This window comes from Ptychodera flava, unplaced genomic scaffold (assembly GCF_041260155.1).
Source record: "Ptychodera flava strain L36383 unplaced genomic scaffold, AS_Pfla_20210202 Scaffold_39__1_contigs__length_1403739_pilon, whole genome shotgun sequence".
NCBI classification, from domain to species: domain Eukaryota; kingdom Metazoa; phylum Hemichordata; class Enteropneusta; family Ptychoderidae; genus Ptychodera; species Ptychodera flava.
The window spans coordinates 169,968-187,664 of NW_027248361.1; the positions used below are offsets into that span (position 1 = coordinate 169,968).

The 17,697-nt window shown below is 38.6% G+C and overlaps 1 protein-coding gene across 1 annotated transcript in view; it reads right to left on the bottom strand.

Moving 5' to 3' along the window:
- LOC139127886 (uncharacterized) overlaps positions 1-17,697 on the bottom strand; it is a 139,442-nt gene that overhangs the window by 25,262 nt on the left and 96,483 nt on the right. The window contains exons 90-110 of the mRNA XM_070693742.1: positions 17,059-17,301; positions 15,979-16,221; positions 15,567-15,809; positions 14,728-14,970; positions 14,299-14,541; positions 13,695-13,937; positions 13,015-13,257; positions 11,704-11,940; positions 11,294-11,533; positions 10,742-10,981; positions 10,062-10,304; positions 7,542-7,784; positions 6,518-6,760; positions 6,106-6,348; positions 5,286-5,528; positions 4,848-5,090; positions 3,462-3,704; positions 2,768-3,010; positions 1,780-2,016; positions 1,370-1,609; positions 626-868 (exon numbers count right to left, since the gene is read on the bottom strand). Coding sequence (XP_070549843.1) covers positions 626-868; positions 1,370-1,609; positions 1,780-2,016; positions 2,768-3,010; positions 3,462-3,704; positions 4,848-5,090; positions 5,286-5,528; positions 6,106-6,348; positions 6,518-6,760; positions 7,542-7,784; positions 10,062-10,304; positions 10,742-10,981; positions 11,294-11,533; positions 11,704-11,940; positions 13,015-13,257; positions 13,695-13,937; positions 14,299-14,541; positions 14,728-14,970; positions 15,567-15,809; positions 15,979-16,221; positions 17,059-17,301 — 5,082 coding nt within the window. The remainder of the gene's footprint in view (positions 1-625; positions 869-1,369; positions 1,610-1,779; positions 2,017-2,767; positions 3,011-3,461; positions 3,705-4,847; positions 5,091-5,285; positions 5,529-6,105; positions 6,349-6,517; positions 6,761-7,541; positions 7,785-10,061; positions 10,305-10,741; positions 10,982-11,293; positions 11,534-11,703; positions 11,941-13,014; positions 13,258-13,694; positions 13,938-14,298; positions 14,542-14,727; positions 14,971-15,566; positions 15,810-15,978; positions 16,222-17,058; positions 17,302-17,697) is intronic.

Consider the following 17,697-nt stretch of genomic DNA (forward strand, 5'->3'; position numbering starts at 1 on the left):
AGAGTTTGCACAGGTACAGGTTGCTGTCAAATCTCACAGACAGCAATAATAAAGCTAGGTATAAACAAATGAAAAAGCTAAAAAGGGTTATTTTCCGTGCTGAGAACATTATATTTTTATACCAAGGATCTGTGAAGACTCTGATCAAGAATGATAATAATACAGTACAGTAATAATATTACCGTCGAGGAGAGTAGTCAACATTACTTTTCATATGCCAAAATAGTAACTATCATTGCTGCTTGGTTCAAAGTTGTCTTTCAGTAATGTTATCTAGATATATTTTACGGGTGATCTGGATTGATCCCCATTAAAGGTATACAGTCACCAGTAATCTAAATATGCACATATATGATCAAAGGGGCGTTCCTTCGTATTCAAAATGCACATGTGAGGGCGCTCTTTTAATAAAGCGGCCACCCGCTTAAAATATGTGATTGGTTAGATTCTCCTTTCCTTGGTGACTGTGGCAAACTTGGAACAGGTGACAGTATACCTTTAATGATTACGTCATTTTTCAAGTCGTAAACTATGGTGATCATCTCGCACGGTGCCGTCACAAAACGCTTATTTAGAAGAATTTAGATGTCAACGAATCTACAACGAAATATTTTGAGAAAATTACCTTCCACAGTGACTAAAAATCTGCACGTTCCAACGTTTCCTGAAACATCGATGGCCGTGCACGTGACAATGTTTACGCCAATACGGAACGTTGAATTCGATGGAGGGTCACAGGTCACATTGATCGACATCCCAGAATTGTCCGTAGCAAACTCCCCGTCAAATACAACAACGGCCGTTGTTCTTCCAAAGTCATTCTCCACGGTAATATTAGAAGGACAGGTAACATCTGGACTACTAACATCTGTAGATAGAAGAGAATGATAATTCCAATGCAACACAAGTGGAAATAACATAGGTTACCATAAATATGAGCCAGATATCACACCCAACAGCTGTTGAACATTACAGCTCCATGGAGCATTAATAACAATGTGTAACAAGAAAAGGTATCATCAATTTTGAAATAGTGTAATCTTACATTGATGCAAATTACAAAGGGTTACAAGGTTATGAAAGTATTTTGATCAAAGCTTTCCAACAATTCATTTTCTTGTATTTTACAGCGTTTTTATAATATGACCCAAAAAAGAACCTTTACCAATATAAATGAGATAAGAAAAGTATTTGTGTCGTTCAAAGACACTGTAAAGATATTCTTGACATTCTTCCCGTATTCCACTAAATTTCAATCTTTTGACGCCAAAACAGAACCATCACAATATAGATACATTAACACACACCCCGTGCCAACACCATTTTATCATTCAATGGAAAGGATTTGGCGAATCTTCTGATAACATACCGTCTACAGTCACCGCAAAGTCACACGTGCCAACATTATTTGCAGCATCAACTCCGTAACAAGTGACGACTGTCTCGCCGATAGGGAAGGATGAGTTCGCACGTGGTTCACAGTAGACAGACACTTCCTGTCCAGAGTTGTCCGTAGCTGATTCCCCATCGAACGAAACGACTGTTGAATTTCCAATCACTATCTCAACAGTCTGAGATGGAGGACAACTCAGGACTGGACTGGTTCTATCTGAAAAACCAAAAATTAGTTGTGTTAGGATTGCTAAGAATTCTCATGCACTATGTATGAGACTACACTTGACTTTCACTTGAAGAAGCGGTGATTTCACATTGACGCTAATACCCCAAAAGTGATTAGAAAATTGCAGGAATTGTAATTGCCACCTGGTAGAACCTTACCTCGAACTGTGACTCTAAAGCGGCAGGTATCTTGATTACCAGCGAAGTCTGTTGCTGTGCAGGTGACACGGGTGTTACCTTTACCAAATACTGAACCAGATGGAATGTCGCATGTCACATTTACATATCCTGAATTGTCAGTTCCAGTTGCTGTGTATGTCACCACGGCGGTTGTATTGCCGTAGTCATAGTCAGAAAACGTACGAGGAGGACATCTTACACGTGGATCCGTAGTGTCTAGTAACAAAAACCAACAGTAGCACAATCAATATCACAAAAAAATTCAAAGTGAAAATGAGTATTTCATAGAGAATATTGGGAATTAATTTTTGGGTTGTATTTGGTTTTGTTGTTTTTTTATATTCTCTTGTTCCTACTATAATGTTTTGCATGATAAATGCACAGCGTTCACACAATACATGTTTAATCATTAAATTTCTTTTGTATTGGAAATTATATTTGCAAAGAAGATAAGATAGTGTACAAAATCAATCTGGCATGTTGTTATTATAAAAGTGTTGACTCAGTTACTATTGCCAGCGCAAGGTACAGGTACCTATGAATCAATTGAATATACAAAAAGTAATATCAAAGAAAACATATAAAGTGTGAAAACAGTAAATACGTTGTGGTTCCATAATTTTGCAGACGTTTTTCCATTTCTAGAAACTATACATTGTGATGCGGATTGCTTAAGTTTGAAAAGAATAGCAAAGTATTTTACAGCGACATATGGACCGCACTCCTTGCTAGCCAGCTTGCATAATCAAAACACACGGTTATAATTTATCTTGTTCATGGCATTCAAAAAAACCAAACACTAACTGGATGGCATTGTACAACCGCTTATACGGGTCTACTGTCTCCTCTGTCATCTTTAACAAATATTTTCATAGAAATAGGTTCTTGCTCTCTCTCTCTCTAAAGCAAAACATATAACATAATGATGTTAGTGTTCATGATACGAAAAGTGGGTTCATCAGTCTACCTTGTACAGTCACTACAAAACTGCATGTTCCTACATTTCCAGCCAGATCAGTAGAATAACAGGTCACCACATTGCCTCCAAAATCAAACACAGACTTTGATGGTGGATAACATGTCACCGAAAGTTCCTGTCCGGAATTGTCTGTGGCCGACTCGCCACTAAATGTAACGACGGCTGTTAGGTTACCCTCGTCGTTTTCCACTGTAATATTCGCAGGGCAAGTCACCACGGGACCGATAATGTCTGCCAACGTAAATTGTGGAAGATTAGTAAAAGCATAAGGTGACAATATGATGCAATAATAGTCCATGAGATCGCCGATATTATCTTTCAACTTACACATGGATACATCAACATATTTATTATCAAACTGTAAGTATCATTTGTTCATAAAATGTTATCGTGTGATAGAATTGATAATCGCGTTGTTTTTTAATGCGATCTTTAACTTCAGTCGTTTTATTTGAAAAAAAGGTTGAACAATGGCTGTACAATCGCTTAAAATGTGTACGCATCTTCTTACAAAGGCGAACCAAAACCAGCAAACTGTGTCATTGTATGTGTAAAAAAAATAGTGAAAATAAAGGCCAATGCTTCAAAAAACAAACCATATTTCTCAATTACAATATTATGCACACTGCCTCATCATGAATTGTACAATTGTATAGCAACATACTTAATTGTTCTAGCATACCTGTGACATTAACAATGAAAGTACATGTCCCTACGTTCCCTGCCACGTCAGTTGCAGAACACGTCACGGTAGTTTCCCCGATTGTAAAGGTAGAATTCGAGGGTGGATCGCACGTCACATTCAGTTCATGTCCAGCGTTGTCTGTGGCAAACTCGCCACTGAAGACAACGACGGTACTTGCGTTTACATAGTTATTGGTAATGATGATGTTCGAGGGACAACTTAGAACAGGTTCCGTTGTGTCTGAAAATATAATCCACGGAGTAAAGCATCAGTGGTGACATATTATTTGCACCTAAAACATTTTTTAATATGGCTTTTGTCAACAAACTGGTTTTTTATGTGTTTCGGAACACGTAAAGACCGAAAGTCAAACTTTGTATTGAACAAACTTTAAAACTTACACTTGAGTAAACTAATAGCTATTGCAGGAAAAGATCCAGTACCTCTTGCTCGAGTTTGCGTATTATTGAATCAATATATATCTATGTTAAATCTATGTTAGGTCTATCAATCGACTGTTGCATATATATATATATATATATATATATATATATATATATATATATATATATATATATATATATATATATATATAAACATTACTTGAAGTACAAGGTAATGAAATCTATTACTTAAGTTTCATGCATCCTCCAATCCTCAGACAGAAGTGAAAGGATTACTGGCTTGACACTCTTACATATATGATTGGGACGAACCATTCTATTTGTAGGTGGTGTTAAAATTCGATAAATAATAGTTGTTTTGGTGGCGACATTTTGAAACCAGCTCAGAGCGTTTGTTTAATAGTGTAGATTTGTCAGCATTGATAATGTGTAGCTTTCTGATATACAAAGATTACATCGCTTGCTTATGTTAGAGTAGCTCGTTGCTTTATCAATGTTTGACCATGAAATGTCAAAGACTAGTCCCTTACGTTCCACACAAATCTTGCCAACTGGGTATTGTTTGTGTATCTCTCGTTACGGAACGATTTCATGTGGTTAATGTAGCACGGCTTAAAGGTGTTATCAGTAAGGCCATATATTTCATTCATATATATATATATATATATATATATATATATATATATATATATATATATGTATATATAAATATAAATATATATACATATATTAAATAGTCCTAAGTCCTGTGTTCTACTTGTTATCATTTTACCGTATATATATATATATATATATATATATATATATATATATATAAAACAGTCGATTGATATATATATATATATATATATATATATATATATATATATATATATATATATATATATATATATATATGAAACAGTCGATTAATAGACCCAACATAGATTTCAACATACTTTTACGAGCCAAATACCGTATGAGAATAAAAAATGCGCACCTTCTACGGTGATTATGAAATTACATGAACCAGTGTTGCCTTCTGAATCGGTAGCAGAACAAGTCACCACATTCTCCCCATCGAAGAATGTAGAATTCGACGGCGGGTCACAGGTCACTGACAGAGTTTCACCAGAGTTGTCTGTAACAGACTCTCCACTGAATACCACAACAGCCGATGTGTTCCCATAGTCGTACTCAACTGTCATGTTAGCTGGACAGGTCACAACTGGATCCATTGTGTCTGCAATATCAATTACAATAAAAAGGCAGAGTTCTTAATTGCTGGTTCAATATATTTCAAGAATCTTATATATAGGTGTCACATTTTAGCAGCTTCATCACAAAACTCATTATAGAGGGCACGATAGCACCACTGATGTACTTAATATCTGACGTTTTGCAAACTTTTAAAACTTCGATAAAGCACCTAACATACCTTGCACGGTGACATTGAAATTACAAGTGCCAACATTTCCAGCTGCGTCAGTTGCAGAACAAGTCACTTCATTTTCCCCAATCCAGAATGTGGAATTCGACGGTGGGTCACAGGTTGCAGCGAGAGTTGCACCAGAATTATCAGTAACTGACTCGCCACTGAATTCAACAACAGCTGACGTATTGCCATAGTCAATCTCTACTATTATATCAACGGGACAACTAACAACAGGACTCTGAGTGTCTGTACAAAAGAAACAACAACAATAACTGTGATTTCCAAATCTCAATTAATACATCATTGGCAAGTATTGGAATATAGGTAGTTGCATTTAAAGAACTTAAATACTTATGATGTTGGGATATAACGACGTCTCATCATGATAATAATTTTATTAATTCCTGACCATCTTGAGTCTTAGGTTGATGATGAAATATATGTTGCATCGTTAATTGCATGAATCGCATTGAACCTCTATGAAATATACCAGTGCAGTTCCTTTACTATTTTTATCCTTTCGGATGATAACACTACTTCATCACTCCCTTTCTTCTATAACTCAATAACGAATACCTAATTATCTGGTCATGACAGGAATAGCTCCAATTTGTTACTAAACGAGCGCTCTTTTACGCATCTGTTAAAAACTACCGTCGACCTGCCAAAAGTAACCACGTGACTGGACACTGTTCACGAGACGTTATGTGGTAGACAATCTCTCCTCTTGTCATCCGGCTAGTTTAAGTAAAATGCGGCAATTAAAGAACGAATATGGTCCATCTGACATAAAACTTGATTACTTGTGAAGTATTGACAATACCTTGGACAGTAATGGTAAAGTTACACCTTCCAACATTGCCAGATCCATCTGTAGCAGAACAAGTCACTACATTCTCTCCATCCCCGAATGTAGAATTAGATGGTGGGTCACAGGTCACCGGCAAGGTTTGACCAGAATTATCCATGGCCGAAGCACCAGAGAATGAAACGACACTTGTCGTATTTCCATAATCATATTCGACTTGCATGTCGGGTGGACATGTTAAAACAGCAGCGATTGTGTCTGTGATATAATAATGAGAAGACGGAAGGGTCAGATGGATTATTATCTAATACTCTTGATCTACCTGTTCATTGTCACGTAATGTCAAAGCAGCATAGCTTTTATAAAGAGAATGTATTACAGAAAGATAATTTGCCATGCTATACCAATCTATAACCTGCCTACGTACCTTGAACCGTTATTGTGAAATTGCAGGCACCGGTGTTTCCAGATGAATCAGTTGCAGAACAGGTCACTACGTTGATTCCATCCAAGAATGTAGAATTCGATGGTGGGTCACAGGTCACCAAAGGGGTTTCACCTGAGTTATCGGTGGCCGATTCGCCACTGAATTCCACAACGGCAGACGTATTCCCGTAGTCGTACTCTACCGCAAAAACTGCAGGGCATGTTACCATCGGTGGTGTTGTGTCTGCATAGAAAGGCGTTATTTTAAAGATTGCTCATGACTATTTTCGAAGTGTTATCTGGAATATCTGGGATGTAAACCTTTATATGTATTATTTTATTCAATTATGAATATGAAATTTTCACGATAAACCAATTTACTCGAGCGACTGATAATTTTTCTGTTGACAGGCTTGACGGTTAGCACAGAGATTTGTCAAACTCGATCATTGGATTTGAAAGGGTCTCTCATCATCGGATTAAAAGTATACATTCACCTGTAATCTAAATATGCCCATATATGGCCAAAGGGGCGTTCCTTGGTATTCACAATGCCATGTGAGGGCGCTGTTTTTAAAAGGCGGCCACCCGCTTAATATATGTGATTGGTTAGATATTCTCTTTCCATGGTAACTGTGTCACAATTGGAAGAGGTGACAGTATACCTTTAAAGAGAGTAACTCAAAGACGAAGCACATGAAGGTTTGACTTTACCTTTAAAGTTATTTGTTGCTTTAAAGGAGTGAAATATATCTATTGATCATTTGTAAATTGTATAGAATATAAGAAGATCAACGACAAATGTTTACACGCTGCATGGGACTGAACTGTGCACATAAGTATTGAGATATGTACTTCTCAGAGATTACTAAAATCAGTTCAATAACATTTTACAGCGCCGTCTCGACGAACTCAAAAACCCAATTATCGAAAAACCAAGTTTCAGTCAGTCAAAAGAGTTTTTCCGTCGATCTGTACGTATATAGAGCGAATGGACAGCCGCAGACATAAAATTGTCCACCTACCTTCCACGGTAATTGTGAAATTACAGCTTCCAACATTGCCAGCCCCATCGGTAGCAGAACAAGTCACCACGGTTTCTCCATCCCCAAATGTAGAATTGGAAGGTGGATCACATGTTGCCGACAGGGTTTCACCAGAGTTGTCGGTCACTGACTCGCCTCCAAATACAACAACAGCTGTCGTATTTCCGTAGTCATACTCGATTGCCATGTCGGCTGGACATGTTACAACCGGATTGGTTGTGTCTGTGTAGGAATATAAGTAATTTATTTGGTTGAAGAAAATTGTTTATAGAATGTAGATATGATCAAAATTCCATTATGCTGAACGTACATCAAATTTATGAATAATAGATATTCGTTGCTTCCTTACAATATACATATTGTTAGTTTCTGCATATTCGTTTGGTATTTTTTTCCTTTTGACTTTTAGAATTATTTGCATTTACTACTTTTCGCCTCTTAAAGGGACATTATTTGTATCTTTTGACCTTATATTGTTGCAAACGAGAAGTTGATAATGTTGTTCGACTTATTGAAAGATGTCTAGAGAACGGTCGACCATAGACAACTTCCATCCCGTTGGCGTACACTGTATAGAAAAACCTTGGATCAGGGGTTAATGGTGGGCTACCATTGACCTGCGATCAGACCACACTGCTAACTGCTATCTAGGCTGCTGTAGGCATCCGCGTGTAAAAAAATAAACCACACGAAGTGAAAGTCGAGAGCGCAGTGTAGCAGTTTCGGGTTCCCTATTACCGATTCCGTTTGCTCAGTTACATTTTGACGGTCAGTTTTTCATGGAGATCTTGACGGCCAATCCTGCTCTTAGATACACCATTCTTTGCTGCTACAGAGCACATTTTTGTGATGGGCATTTCAAATGCCTCTAAGCTGCAAGAAGCCGACGACAAGGCCTATAATTGCTGAATGTTTTCGTCTCGTTTGTACCTCCATATGTAGACTTGCCCAAAGCCTGTGGGCAAAAAAATGTCAAAACAGAGGAAAATGAAGGGATAAACTTCAGTAGACAGTCACGTTATTGTCGAGGTGATCGCGAAATTGAAGCAGAGGGGCCTCTACTGTCTGTCATTGAAGCTGCTTTGGCGACTGACACGTACCCAGTACACCATGTACATTGTTGGGTGAAAGCTAACTCTGCGTAGCACGGCTGTGCAAAATCGCTGGCAGCACCTCGGTTGCGGCGTGCAGTTTCTCCACAAAAAACAACCCATTTTTAATCCCAAACTCGTACTGAGTTTCGTTTTCAAGCACACCCGCCTCGCCTGGGTACACGATTAGCCCTGCGTACAGGTCTTTGTGTTCCCGGCGTTATACGGCGTGCAGGCCGTATAACGCCAGGAACACAGATCTGTACGCAGGGCTAGGTACACGATGTGCTCAGCTACGCAAAACCCACTTTTGGGAGTGGGACGGAGGCCGTAAACGACGTATAGGGTCTAGGCGCTGTCATTGCGATGTACTCACTTTTGTTTTGAAATGCGATTCAACTGATACAAATAATTACACGATGCATTGAGAATAACAATATTCGAACAGATCTTGTGTGTCGAGAGGTGACTCCAATCGCGAGCAGTATCAATCGACAGTACAGTACCCGCTCGGCGCGGTGTCACGATGTCACAGATGCTACACCGTGCACTGTTCTGTCCGAGTGCGATGTTTCCAAGTTCAACAAGTGATCATGTCGTGATTGTAAAACAAACCAACGTTATGGCAAGAAAATGCCCTAAAAATCTTAAAAGTTGCCGAAGATTTGCTAACGATCAAATGCACAGAAAATGCATTACTCTGTACCTGTTTCACTATCACCACAGCAATCTGACATCGTTTTAGTTTTACCTGCATTGACCCAATTGCGTTTATGGTCTTATTTCTGTTTCACAGTCCCTATCATCGAACTAAAATCAAACTTACAAGCAAATGCCCTGTTTATTTCACTATTTGACAGTAGTTTGTGAGACGTGCATTTGTTTATGCGACGTGAGCTCCTCGATATGCATTGTGGTGAAGTTACTGTGTAGGTGACGGCCGCTCAGCGTTCTAGCTGTACTTTGATAGTTGACGTATGTGTAGTAATATTGGTCATGTGCTGGAGTTCAATCATGGCGGTTGGTCCAAATCGCGTGGACGCCTTTACAAACATTGAACCTTGCCGTAAAGAGCAAGAAGGTGGTTTTACATATCCTTGAAGCCGTCCATAGTCACAATTTAGGTCTCCTATTGATTTGACCGGGGATTTCAGTCATCGAAGAAATGAAAAAAAAATCAAAAGAAACAAATAATGTCCCTTTAATTCACGCAAGTGTGTTGTAGGTACATCGTAAATTAATCCCACAGGTATGCCTTTTTGATTGTCGCAACTGAGGGTAGTTGATGATGCTTTTGAAGAAGCATTGCGTTTGTTAGTTCTGCGTAGAAGTATTCATATAACCATCTGAGTCCGTTATAATAAGAATTAAATCGGGTGACAGGCAAGGTAGTTTTTTAATAAGTTACCTGAAATTGACACGGTGAAAGTGCAAAACCCAACGTTTCCAAAGAAGTCGGTTGCCGAGCAAGTCACAACCGTGTCTCCCTCGCCAAATGTAGAATTTGATGGCGGGTCGCAAGTTACATTAAGGACATGCCGCCCATTGTCAATGGCCGATTCTCCGTCGAACACAACGACTGCAGACGTATTGCCGTAGTCATAGTCAACTGTTACGTTTTCTGGACAAATGACCAAAGGGCCCGTTGTATCTGAAAAGTACCAATTATGAAAATTGACATACCAACATTGAAACCTAGGAAACTTCAGTGAGTGAAGTGACCTCAAATTGTAAAGGCTTATTCATTTGTAAGGATACAAAAGCTTCGACATATAACGGCTCTAACATTTTAATGCCACGTGAATGGCTCTTCACCTTTCAAACATTAATATATTATGTTGACTAGACGTATGTGTGAGCTGTAAAATGTATCTAAAATTCCAACGGAAGGAAAATGTAACATAAGAAAAAGTAGATTGTCCGAGGCAGTTGATTCCACCTTGCTAGGTCTCGTAGAATGAATGTCGCGCCAAAATCTGCTTCCCTTTCTTTCAAACATTGAAAATGTCATACTGAACAAACGTACGCATGAGCATTAAAGAATACGTAAATTCGCGAAAAAAGTAGAACTGTCTCAGGTGCTCCTACCCTGCACAGTGACGTTGAAAGAACAACTTCCATCATTGTCCGAGGCATCGGTACTATTACAAGTAACCTCAGTTGTGCCACTTTCAAACGTCGATCCTGAAGGCGGATTACACGTCACATCAAGAGAGTGTCCTGAATTGTCGCTGGCAGATGTATTGAAGGTAACCACTGCAGTTGTATTACCATAGTCATACTCAACGGTCAGATTAGCAGGGCATGTCAGCACGGGGTCAGTTGTGTCTGCAAATAAATAACAACGACAAGAGTATAAGTGTTGTTTAAGGACTAGGTAAAAGTAATACTTGTTTGTATATTACAGCGTTTTTAACACGATTTCAAGCAGAGCCATTATCACACATGTACATCGATATGCAATAAAAAAGCATTTGTTCAAGGACATCGTAAAGATATCAATAGACAACCTTCTTCCAGCCTACTTTTTTGATGTCGAGATATGAGAACAACGATGATCACACCAACAAACGCACAATCATTGTTCACACCAATTTATCATTAAATGGAAAGGATTCGGCGAATCATCTGATAACATACCTTCTACAGTCACCACAAAATCACATGTGCCTACGTTGTTAAATTCATCAATACCGTAACAAGTGACGACTGTCTCCCCGAGAGGGAAGGACGAGTTTGCAGCTGGTTCACAGTTGACAATTATTTCCTGTCCAGAGTTGTCCGTAGCTGATTCTCCATCGAACGAAACGATGGTTGTGTTTCCGCTTTCCAACTCCACAGTCTGAGATGGAGGACAAGTCACGACTGGCTTTGTTCTATCTGAAAAATCCAAAATTAGTCGTGTAAGCTTAACAGGATTACCATTTGCTATATATAATACTGCACTTTACTATCAGTTAAGGTAGCGTTGATTTCTCAGTCACGCCATCTTACCCCTAACGGTGATTCGAAAAGAACAAAATTGTAATTACCACCTCTTAGTAACTTACCTCGAACTGTAACTCTAAACCGGCAGGTATCTTGATTACCAGCGAAGTCTGTTGCTGTGCAGGTGACACGAGTGTTGCCTTTACCAAATACTGAACCAGATGGAATGTCGCATGTCACATTTACATATCCTGAATTGTCAGTGCCAGTTGCTGTGTACGTCACCACGGCGGTTGTATTGCCGTAGTCATAGTCAGAATACGTACGAGGAGGACATCTTACACGTGGATCCGTCGTGTCTGGTAACAAAACCAATATTAGTACAATCAAAATCATGAGAATGAGGTGAAATTGAGTTTCACATTGTAAGCAGCGAATATATTTCAGGATTGAAAATTAATATTTTGGATTCTGCATTTTTTCTTTTGATATTAATACAAACTTTTCTAAGATCAAATCTGGCTTACGCATAATACCTGTTTAGTAAGGCCATGCATTGATTTCTATTACATCACAAATGAGAATGTATACTGTATGACAATGTGACGTCTTATTCAAATACGGCTGACTTTTCGTTTCATTGAAGATAACAATTTTAGTACATATATAATGAGTGAAAAGTTGTTGACTATAGCCTGGTATTACGCAGTGCATTAGTGCGTCAGAAATTGTAGATTAATGTTTCTATCAGAAATCTAAATTTTACTATAACCAAAAAGGGATTCGAACCCCCACACACTCACTGCAACATCACCTAGCTGATAGGCCTCACACAAAACCAGTCGGCCACTGCTTCCAAGCAGATGCTTTCTATCAGAAAGATTGGCTCAACTACTCACATTGACCATTGGTTACATAAAGCTTTATCAAATAACAATATTCATATAATTGCATGTCAAACGATACTCTGCCACAGCAGGGTACTGGTAATTATATGGAAAATCGATTGAGCAAGCATAAAGTAACTTAAAGATTTACTAAAAAAGTGAGATAAAACTAAATATGCCTGCTGTGATTTCATAACATATGCAGGCGTTTTCCCTTTGCTTCAAACAACATATTGATTTCAGGGGTGCATAATTTTGAGAGAAGAACTTCTTATTTCACAGTGACAAGGGCAAGAATCTTGTTACCGAGCTTATGTCATTATGCAATTAAGAAAATCCCTATAATTTTGCTCGATTATGCGAGTCCACTGATAAGAAATTGACTGCGGTGTTCTTCAACAGCTTACTAGGGTCTATTGTCTACTGCGTTATCTTTTTCACAAATAGTTTCATAGAAGTAGGTTCTTGCTCTCTCCAAAACAAAAATGTAAAATATAAGAAATGATGTCAGTGTTCATGAAACAAGAAGTGGAGTCCTCAGCCTACCTTGTACAGTCACTGCAAAACTGCATGTTCCTACATTTCCAGCCAGATCAATAGAAAAACAGGTCACCATATTGCCTCCAAAATCAAATACAGAATTTGATGGTGGATCACATGTCACCGAAAGTTCCTGTCCAAAATTGTCTGTGGCCGACTCGCCACTAAATGTAACGACGGCTGTTAGATTACCCTCATCGTTTTCCACTGTAATATTCGCAGGGCAAGTCACCATGGGACCGATAATGTCTGCAAATATAAATGGAAAATTATCCACACCAATGGAAGACTTATTCTGAATCATCAATTATTTTAAAAGCTGTAGGGTGATAACATGATGTAAATCTAATCCCCCTTGAGCGAAGCTATTATTTGGCTACTCACACATGGATGCGCTACCAAGGCTACCAATCTGTTAGTATCACTTCTTACATGTCATCGTGTGATAGCACTATTGATTGTATTATTTGATGATATTTAAACTACCATTTTAGTAGAAAGATTGGTATAACAATCACTTGCTGAGTCGATTGAAATGTGTATGCATCTTCTTACAGAGACAAACTGAAACTACCAAACTATCTCATTGTCTGTGGAAATAAAAGTGAAAAATTCCAACATTATGCACACTCCCTCATCATGAATTATGCAACTGTGAGGCAACATAATGATTCGTTCTAGCATACCTGTGACATTAACAATGAAAGTACATGTCCCTACGTTCCCTGCCACGTCAGTTGCAGAACACGTCACGGTAGTTTCCCCGGTTGTAAAGGTGGAATTTGAGGGCGGATCGCACGTCACATCCACTTCATGTCCAGCGTTGTCTGTGGCAAACTCGCCACTGAAGACAACGACGGTGCTTGCATTTACATAGTTATTGGTAATGGTGATGTTCGAGGGACAACTTAGAACGGGTCTTGTCGTGTCTGAAAATATAATCCACGGAGTAAAGCATCAGTCATGACATATTCTTTGCATCGGATCAAATAACGACAACTATTCACCTAAGTAAATTTCTTTTAACATAGCGTTTGTCAACAAATTGTACTTTTTTTAATCTGTTCTGCAAAACATTGCGAGGAAAAGTCTAGCTATGTATCAAAACAAATATCTGTTACACTTCAATTTACTCATAGCTATTGCAGGACAGGCTCGATTACCACTTCCTTGCGTTTACATGTCATTGAAACAATGTATACATTTACTGAAGCAATCGATTAATAGACCCGACAAAGGTTAAAACACACTTTTCAAGCCGAAATTTGTATGAAAATAAGAAATACGCACCTTCCACAGTAATTGTGAAATTACAAGAACCTGTGTTGCCTTCGGAATCGGTAGAAGAACAAGTCACCACATTCACTCCATCGAAGAATGTAGAATTCGACGGTGGGTCACACGTCACTGAGAGAGTTTCACCTGAGTTGTCTGTTACCAACTCGCCGCCAAATACCACAACAGCCGATATCTTCCCATAGTCGTACTCAACTGTCATGTTAGCTGGACAGGTCACAACAGGATCCATTGTGTCTGCAATGCCAATCAGGACAACAAGCCAAGGCTCTTAATTGCTGGTTCGAAATATTTCAAGAATACATAGCTGTCATGGTTTTCCATTTTTATGACAAAATGCATTGTAGTGGGCACAAAACACCACTGATGTTCTAAATATCTGAGGCTTCTAAACCTTCTGAAAGAAATTGATATTAAACATACCTTGCACGGTGACAGTGAAGTTACAAGTTCCAACATTTCCAGCTGCATCAGTCGCAGAACAAGTCACTTCATTTTCCCCAATCCAGAATGTGGAATTTGTAGGTGGGTCACAGGTTGCAGCGAGAGTTGCACCAGAATTATCAATAACTGTCTCGCCACTGAATTCAACAACAGCCGACGTATTTCCATAGTCAATCTCTACTGTTATATCAATGGGACAACTAACAACAGGACTCTGAGTGTCTGTACACAACAAAGACAATAGCAACAACAACTATTACTCTGATTCCAAATGTCAATTTATACATCATTGGCAAGTATTGGAATATAGGTACTTGCATTTAAAGAACTTCAATACTTATGAAGTTGGGATACAGCGGTGTCTCATCATGATAATAATTTTATTAATTCCTGACCATCTTGAGTCTTAGGTTGATGGTAAAGTATATGTTGAATAGTCCATTGCATGAAGCTTATTTAACTTCTATGAAAATATGCCAGAACAGTTCCTTTAATCTTTTTATCCTTTCGGAAGATAATACTACTTTATCACTACCTTTCCCCAATAACTTAATAACGAATACCTGAATACCTAATTATCTGGTTATGAGTGCGATAGCGCCAATTTGTTATGAAACGAGCGCTGTGAAACGCATCTGTTAAAAACTACCGTCGGCCTGCAAAAAGTAACCACGTGACTGGACACTGTTCATGAGACGGCATGTGGTAGACAATCTCTGTTCTTGTCATCCGGCTAGTGTAAGTGAAATGCGGCAATTAAAGAACAACCATGGTGCGTCTGACATAAAACATAATTACTTGTGACGTATTGACAGTACCTTGGACAGTAATGGTAAAGTTACATCTTCCAACATTGCCAGATCCATCTGTAGCAGAACAAGTCACTACATTCTCTCCATCCCCGAAGGTAGAATTAGATGGCGGGTCACAGGTCACCGGCAATGTTTGACCAGAATTATCCATGGCCGAAGCTCCCGAGAATGAAACAACACTTGTTGTATTTCCATAATCATATTCGACTTGCATGTCGGGTGGACATGTTAAAACAGCAGCGATTGTGTCTGTGAAATAATAATGAGAAGACGGAAGGGTCAGATGGATCATTATCTAATACACTTGATCAACCTGTTCATTGTCACGAAATGTCAAAACAGCATGGCTTTTATAAAGAGAATGTATTACAATAAGATAATTTGCCATGCTATACCAATCTATAACCTGCCTACGTACCTTGAACCGTTATTGTGAAATTGCAGGCATCGGTGTTTCCAGATGAATCAGTTGCAGAACAGGTAACTACGTTAATTCCATCCAAGAATGTAGAATTCGATGGTGGGTCACAGGTCACCGAAGGGGTTTCACCTGAGTTATCGGTGGCTGATTCGCCACTGAATTCCACAACAGCAGACGTATTGCCGTAGTCGTACTCTACCGCCAAAACTGCAGGGCATGTAACCATCGGTGGTGTTGTGTCTGCATAGAAAGGCGTTATTTTAACCTTTGCTCATGACTATTTACGAAGTATTGTCGCAGATGTCAACCTTTATATGTATTATTTTACTCAATTATTTATTTGAATTTTTCACGATAAACCAATTTACGCAAGCGACTGATAATTTTTCTGTAGACAGACTTTACGGTTAGCACCGAGATTTATCAAATTCAACACTGGATTTGAAGGGGTCTCTCATCACCGGATCAAAGGTATACAGTCACCTGTATTCTAAATATGCCCATACATGGCCAATGGTGCGTTCCTTGGTATTCAAAATGCCCTGTGAGGGCGCTGTTTTTGAAAGCGGCCACCCGCTTAAAATATATGAGTCGTTAGATTTTCTCTATCCATGGTAACTGTGGCAAAATTGGAAGAGGTGACAGTATATCTTAAAAGACAGCAACTCAATGACAATGTACTTTTGTTACGTACATTAAGTACTGTAGGCCTAGGACATTTATTTCTGTAAAATAATTTCCGAAGCTTTAAGGCACATGAAGGTATGACTTTACCTTTAATATTATTTGTTACTTTAAAGGAGTGAAATATATCTATTTATCATTTGTGAATTGTATAGAATATATGAAGATCAACAACAAATGTTTACAGACTGTATGGGACTGAACTGCGCAGATAAGTATTGAGATATGTACTTCTCAGAGATTACTAAAATGAGTTCAAAAACATTCTAGCGCGCCTTCTCAACGAACTCAGATACCCAGTTACCGACAGTCAAAGTCTCAGACAGTCAAAAGTGTTTTTCCGTCGAACTGTGGAGCTAGTGAACAGCTGCAGACATGAAATTTTCCACCTACCTTCCACGGTAATGGTGAAATTACAGCTTCCAACATTGCCAGCGCCGTCGGTAGCAGAACACGTCACCACGGTTTCTCCATCCCCGAATGTAGAATTGGACGATGGATCACATGTTGCAGACAGGGTTTCACCAGAGTTGTCGGTCACTGACTCGCCGCTGAATTCAACCACAGCTGTCGTGTTACCATAGTCATACTCCACTGTCATATCGGCAGGACATGTTACAACTGGATTGGTTGTGTCTGTATAGAAATGTTTGTAATTACTTGGTTAAAGAAAATTGTTGATAGATAAAGATATGATTAAAATTCCATTATGCTGAACGTACATTAAATTTATGAATTATAGATATTCGTTGCTTCCTTTCAATATACATATTGATAGTTTCTATACATTCGTTTGGCATTTTACCGTTTGATTTTTAGAATTATTTGCATTTACTACCTGTCGCCTCTTAATCCACCCCAGTGTGTTGTAGGTACATCGTAAATTAATCCCACGGGTATGCTTTTTTGATTGTCGCAACTGATCGTAAGGTAGTTGATGATGCTTTGAAGAAACATTGTGTTTGTTTGTTTGTTAGTTCTGCATGGCAGTATTCATATAACCATCTGATTCCGTTATAGCAAGAATTAAAT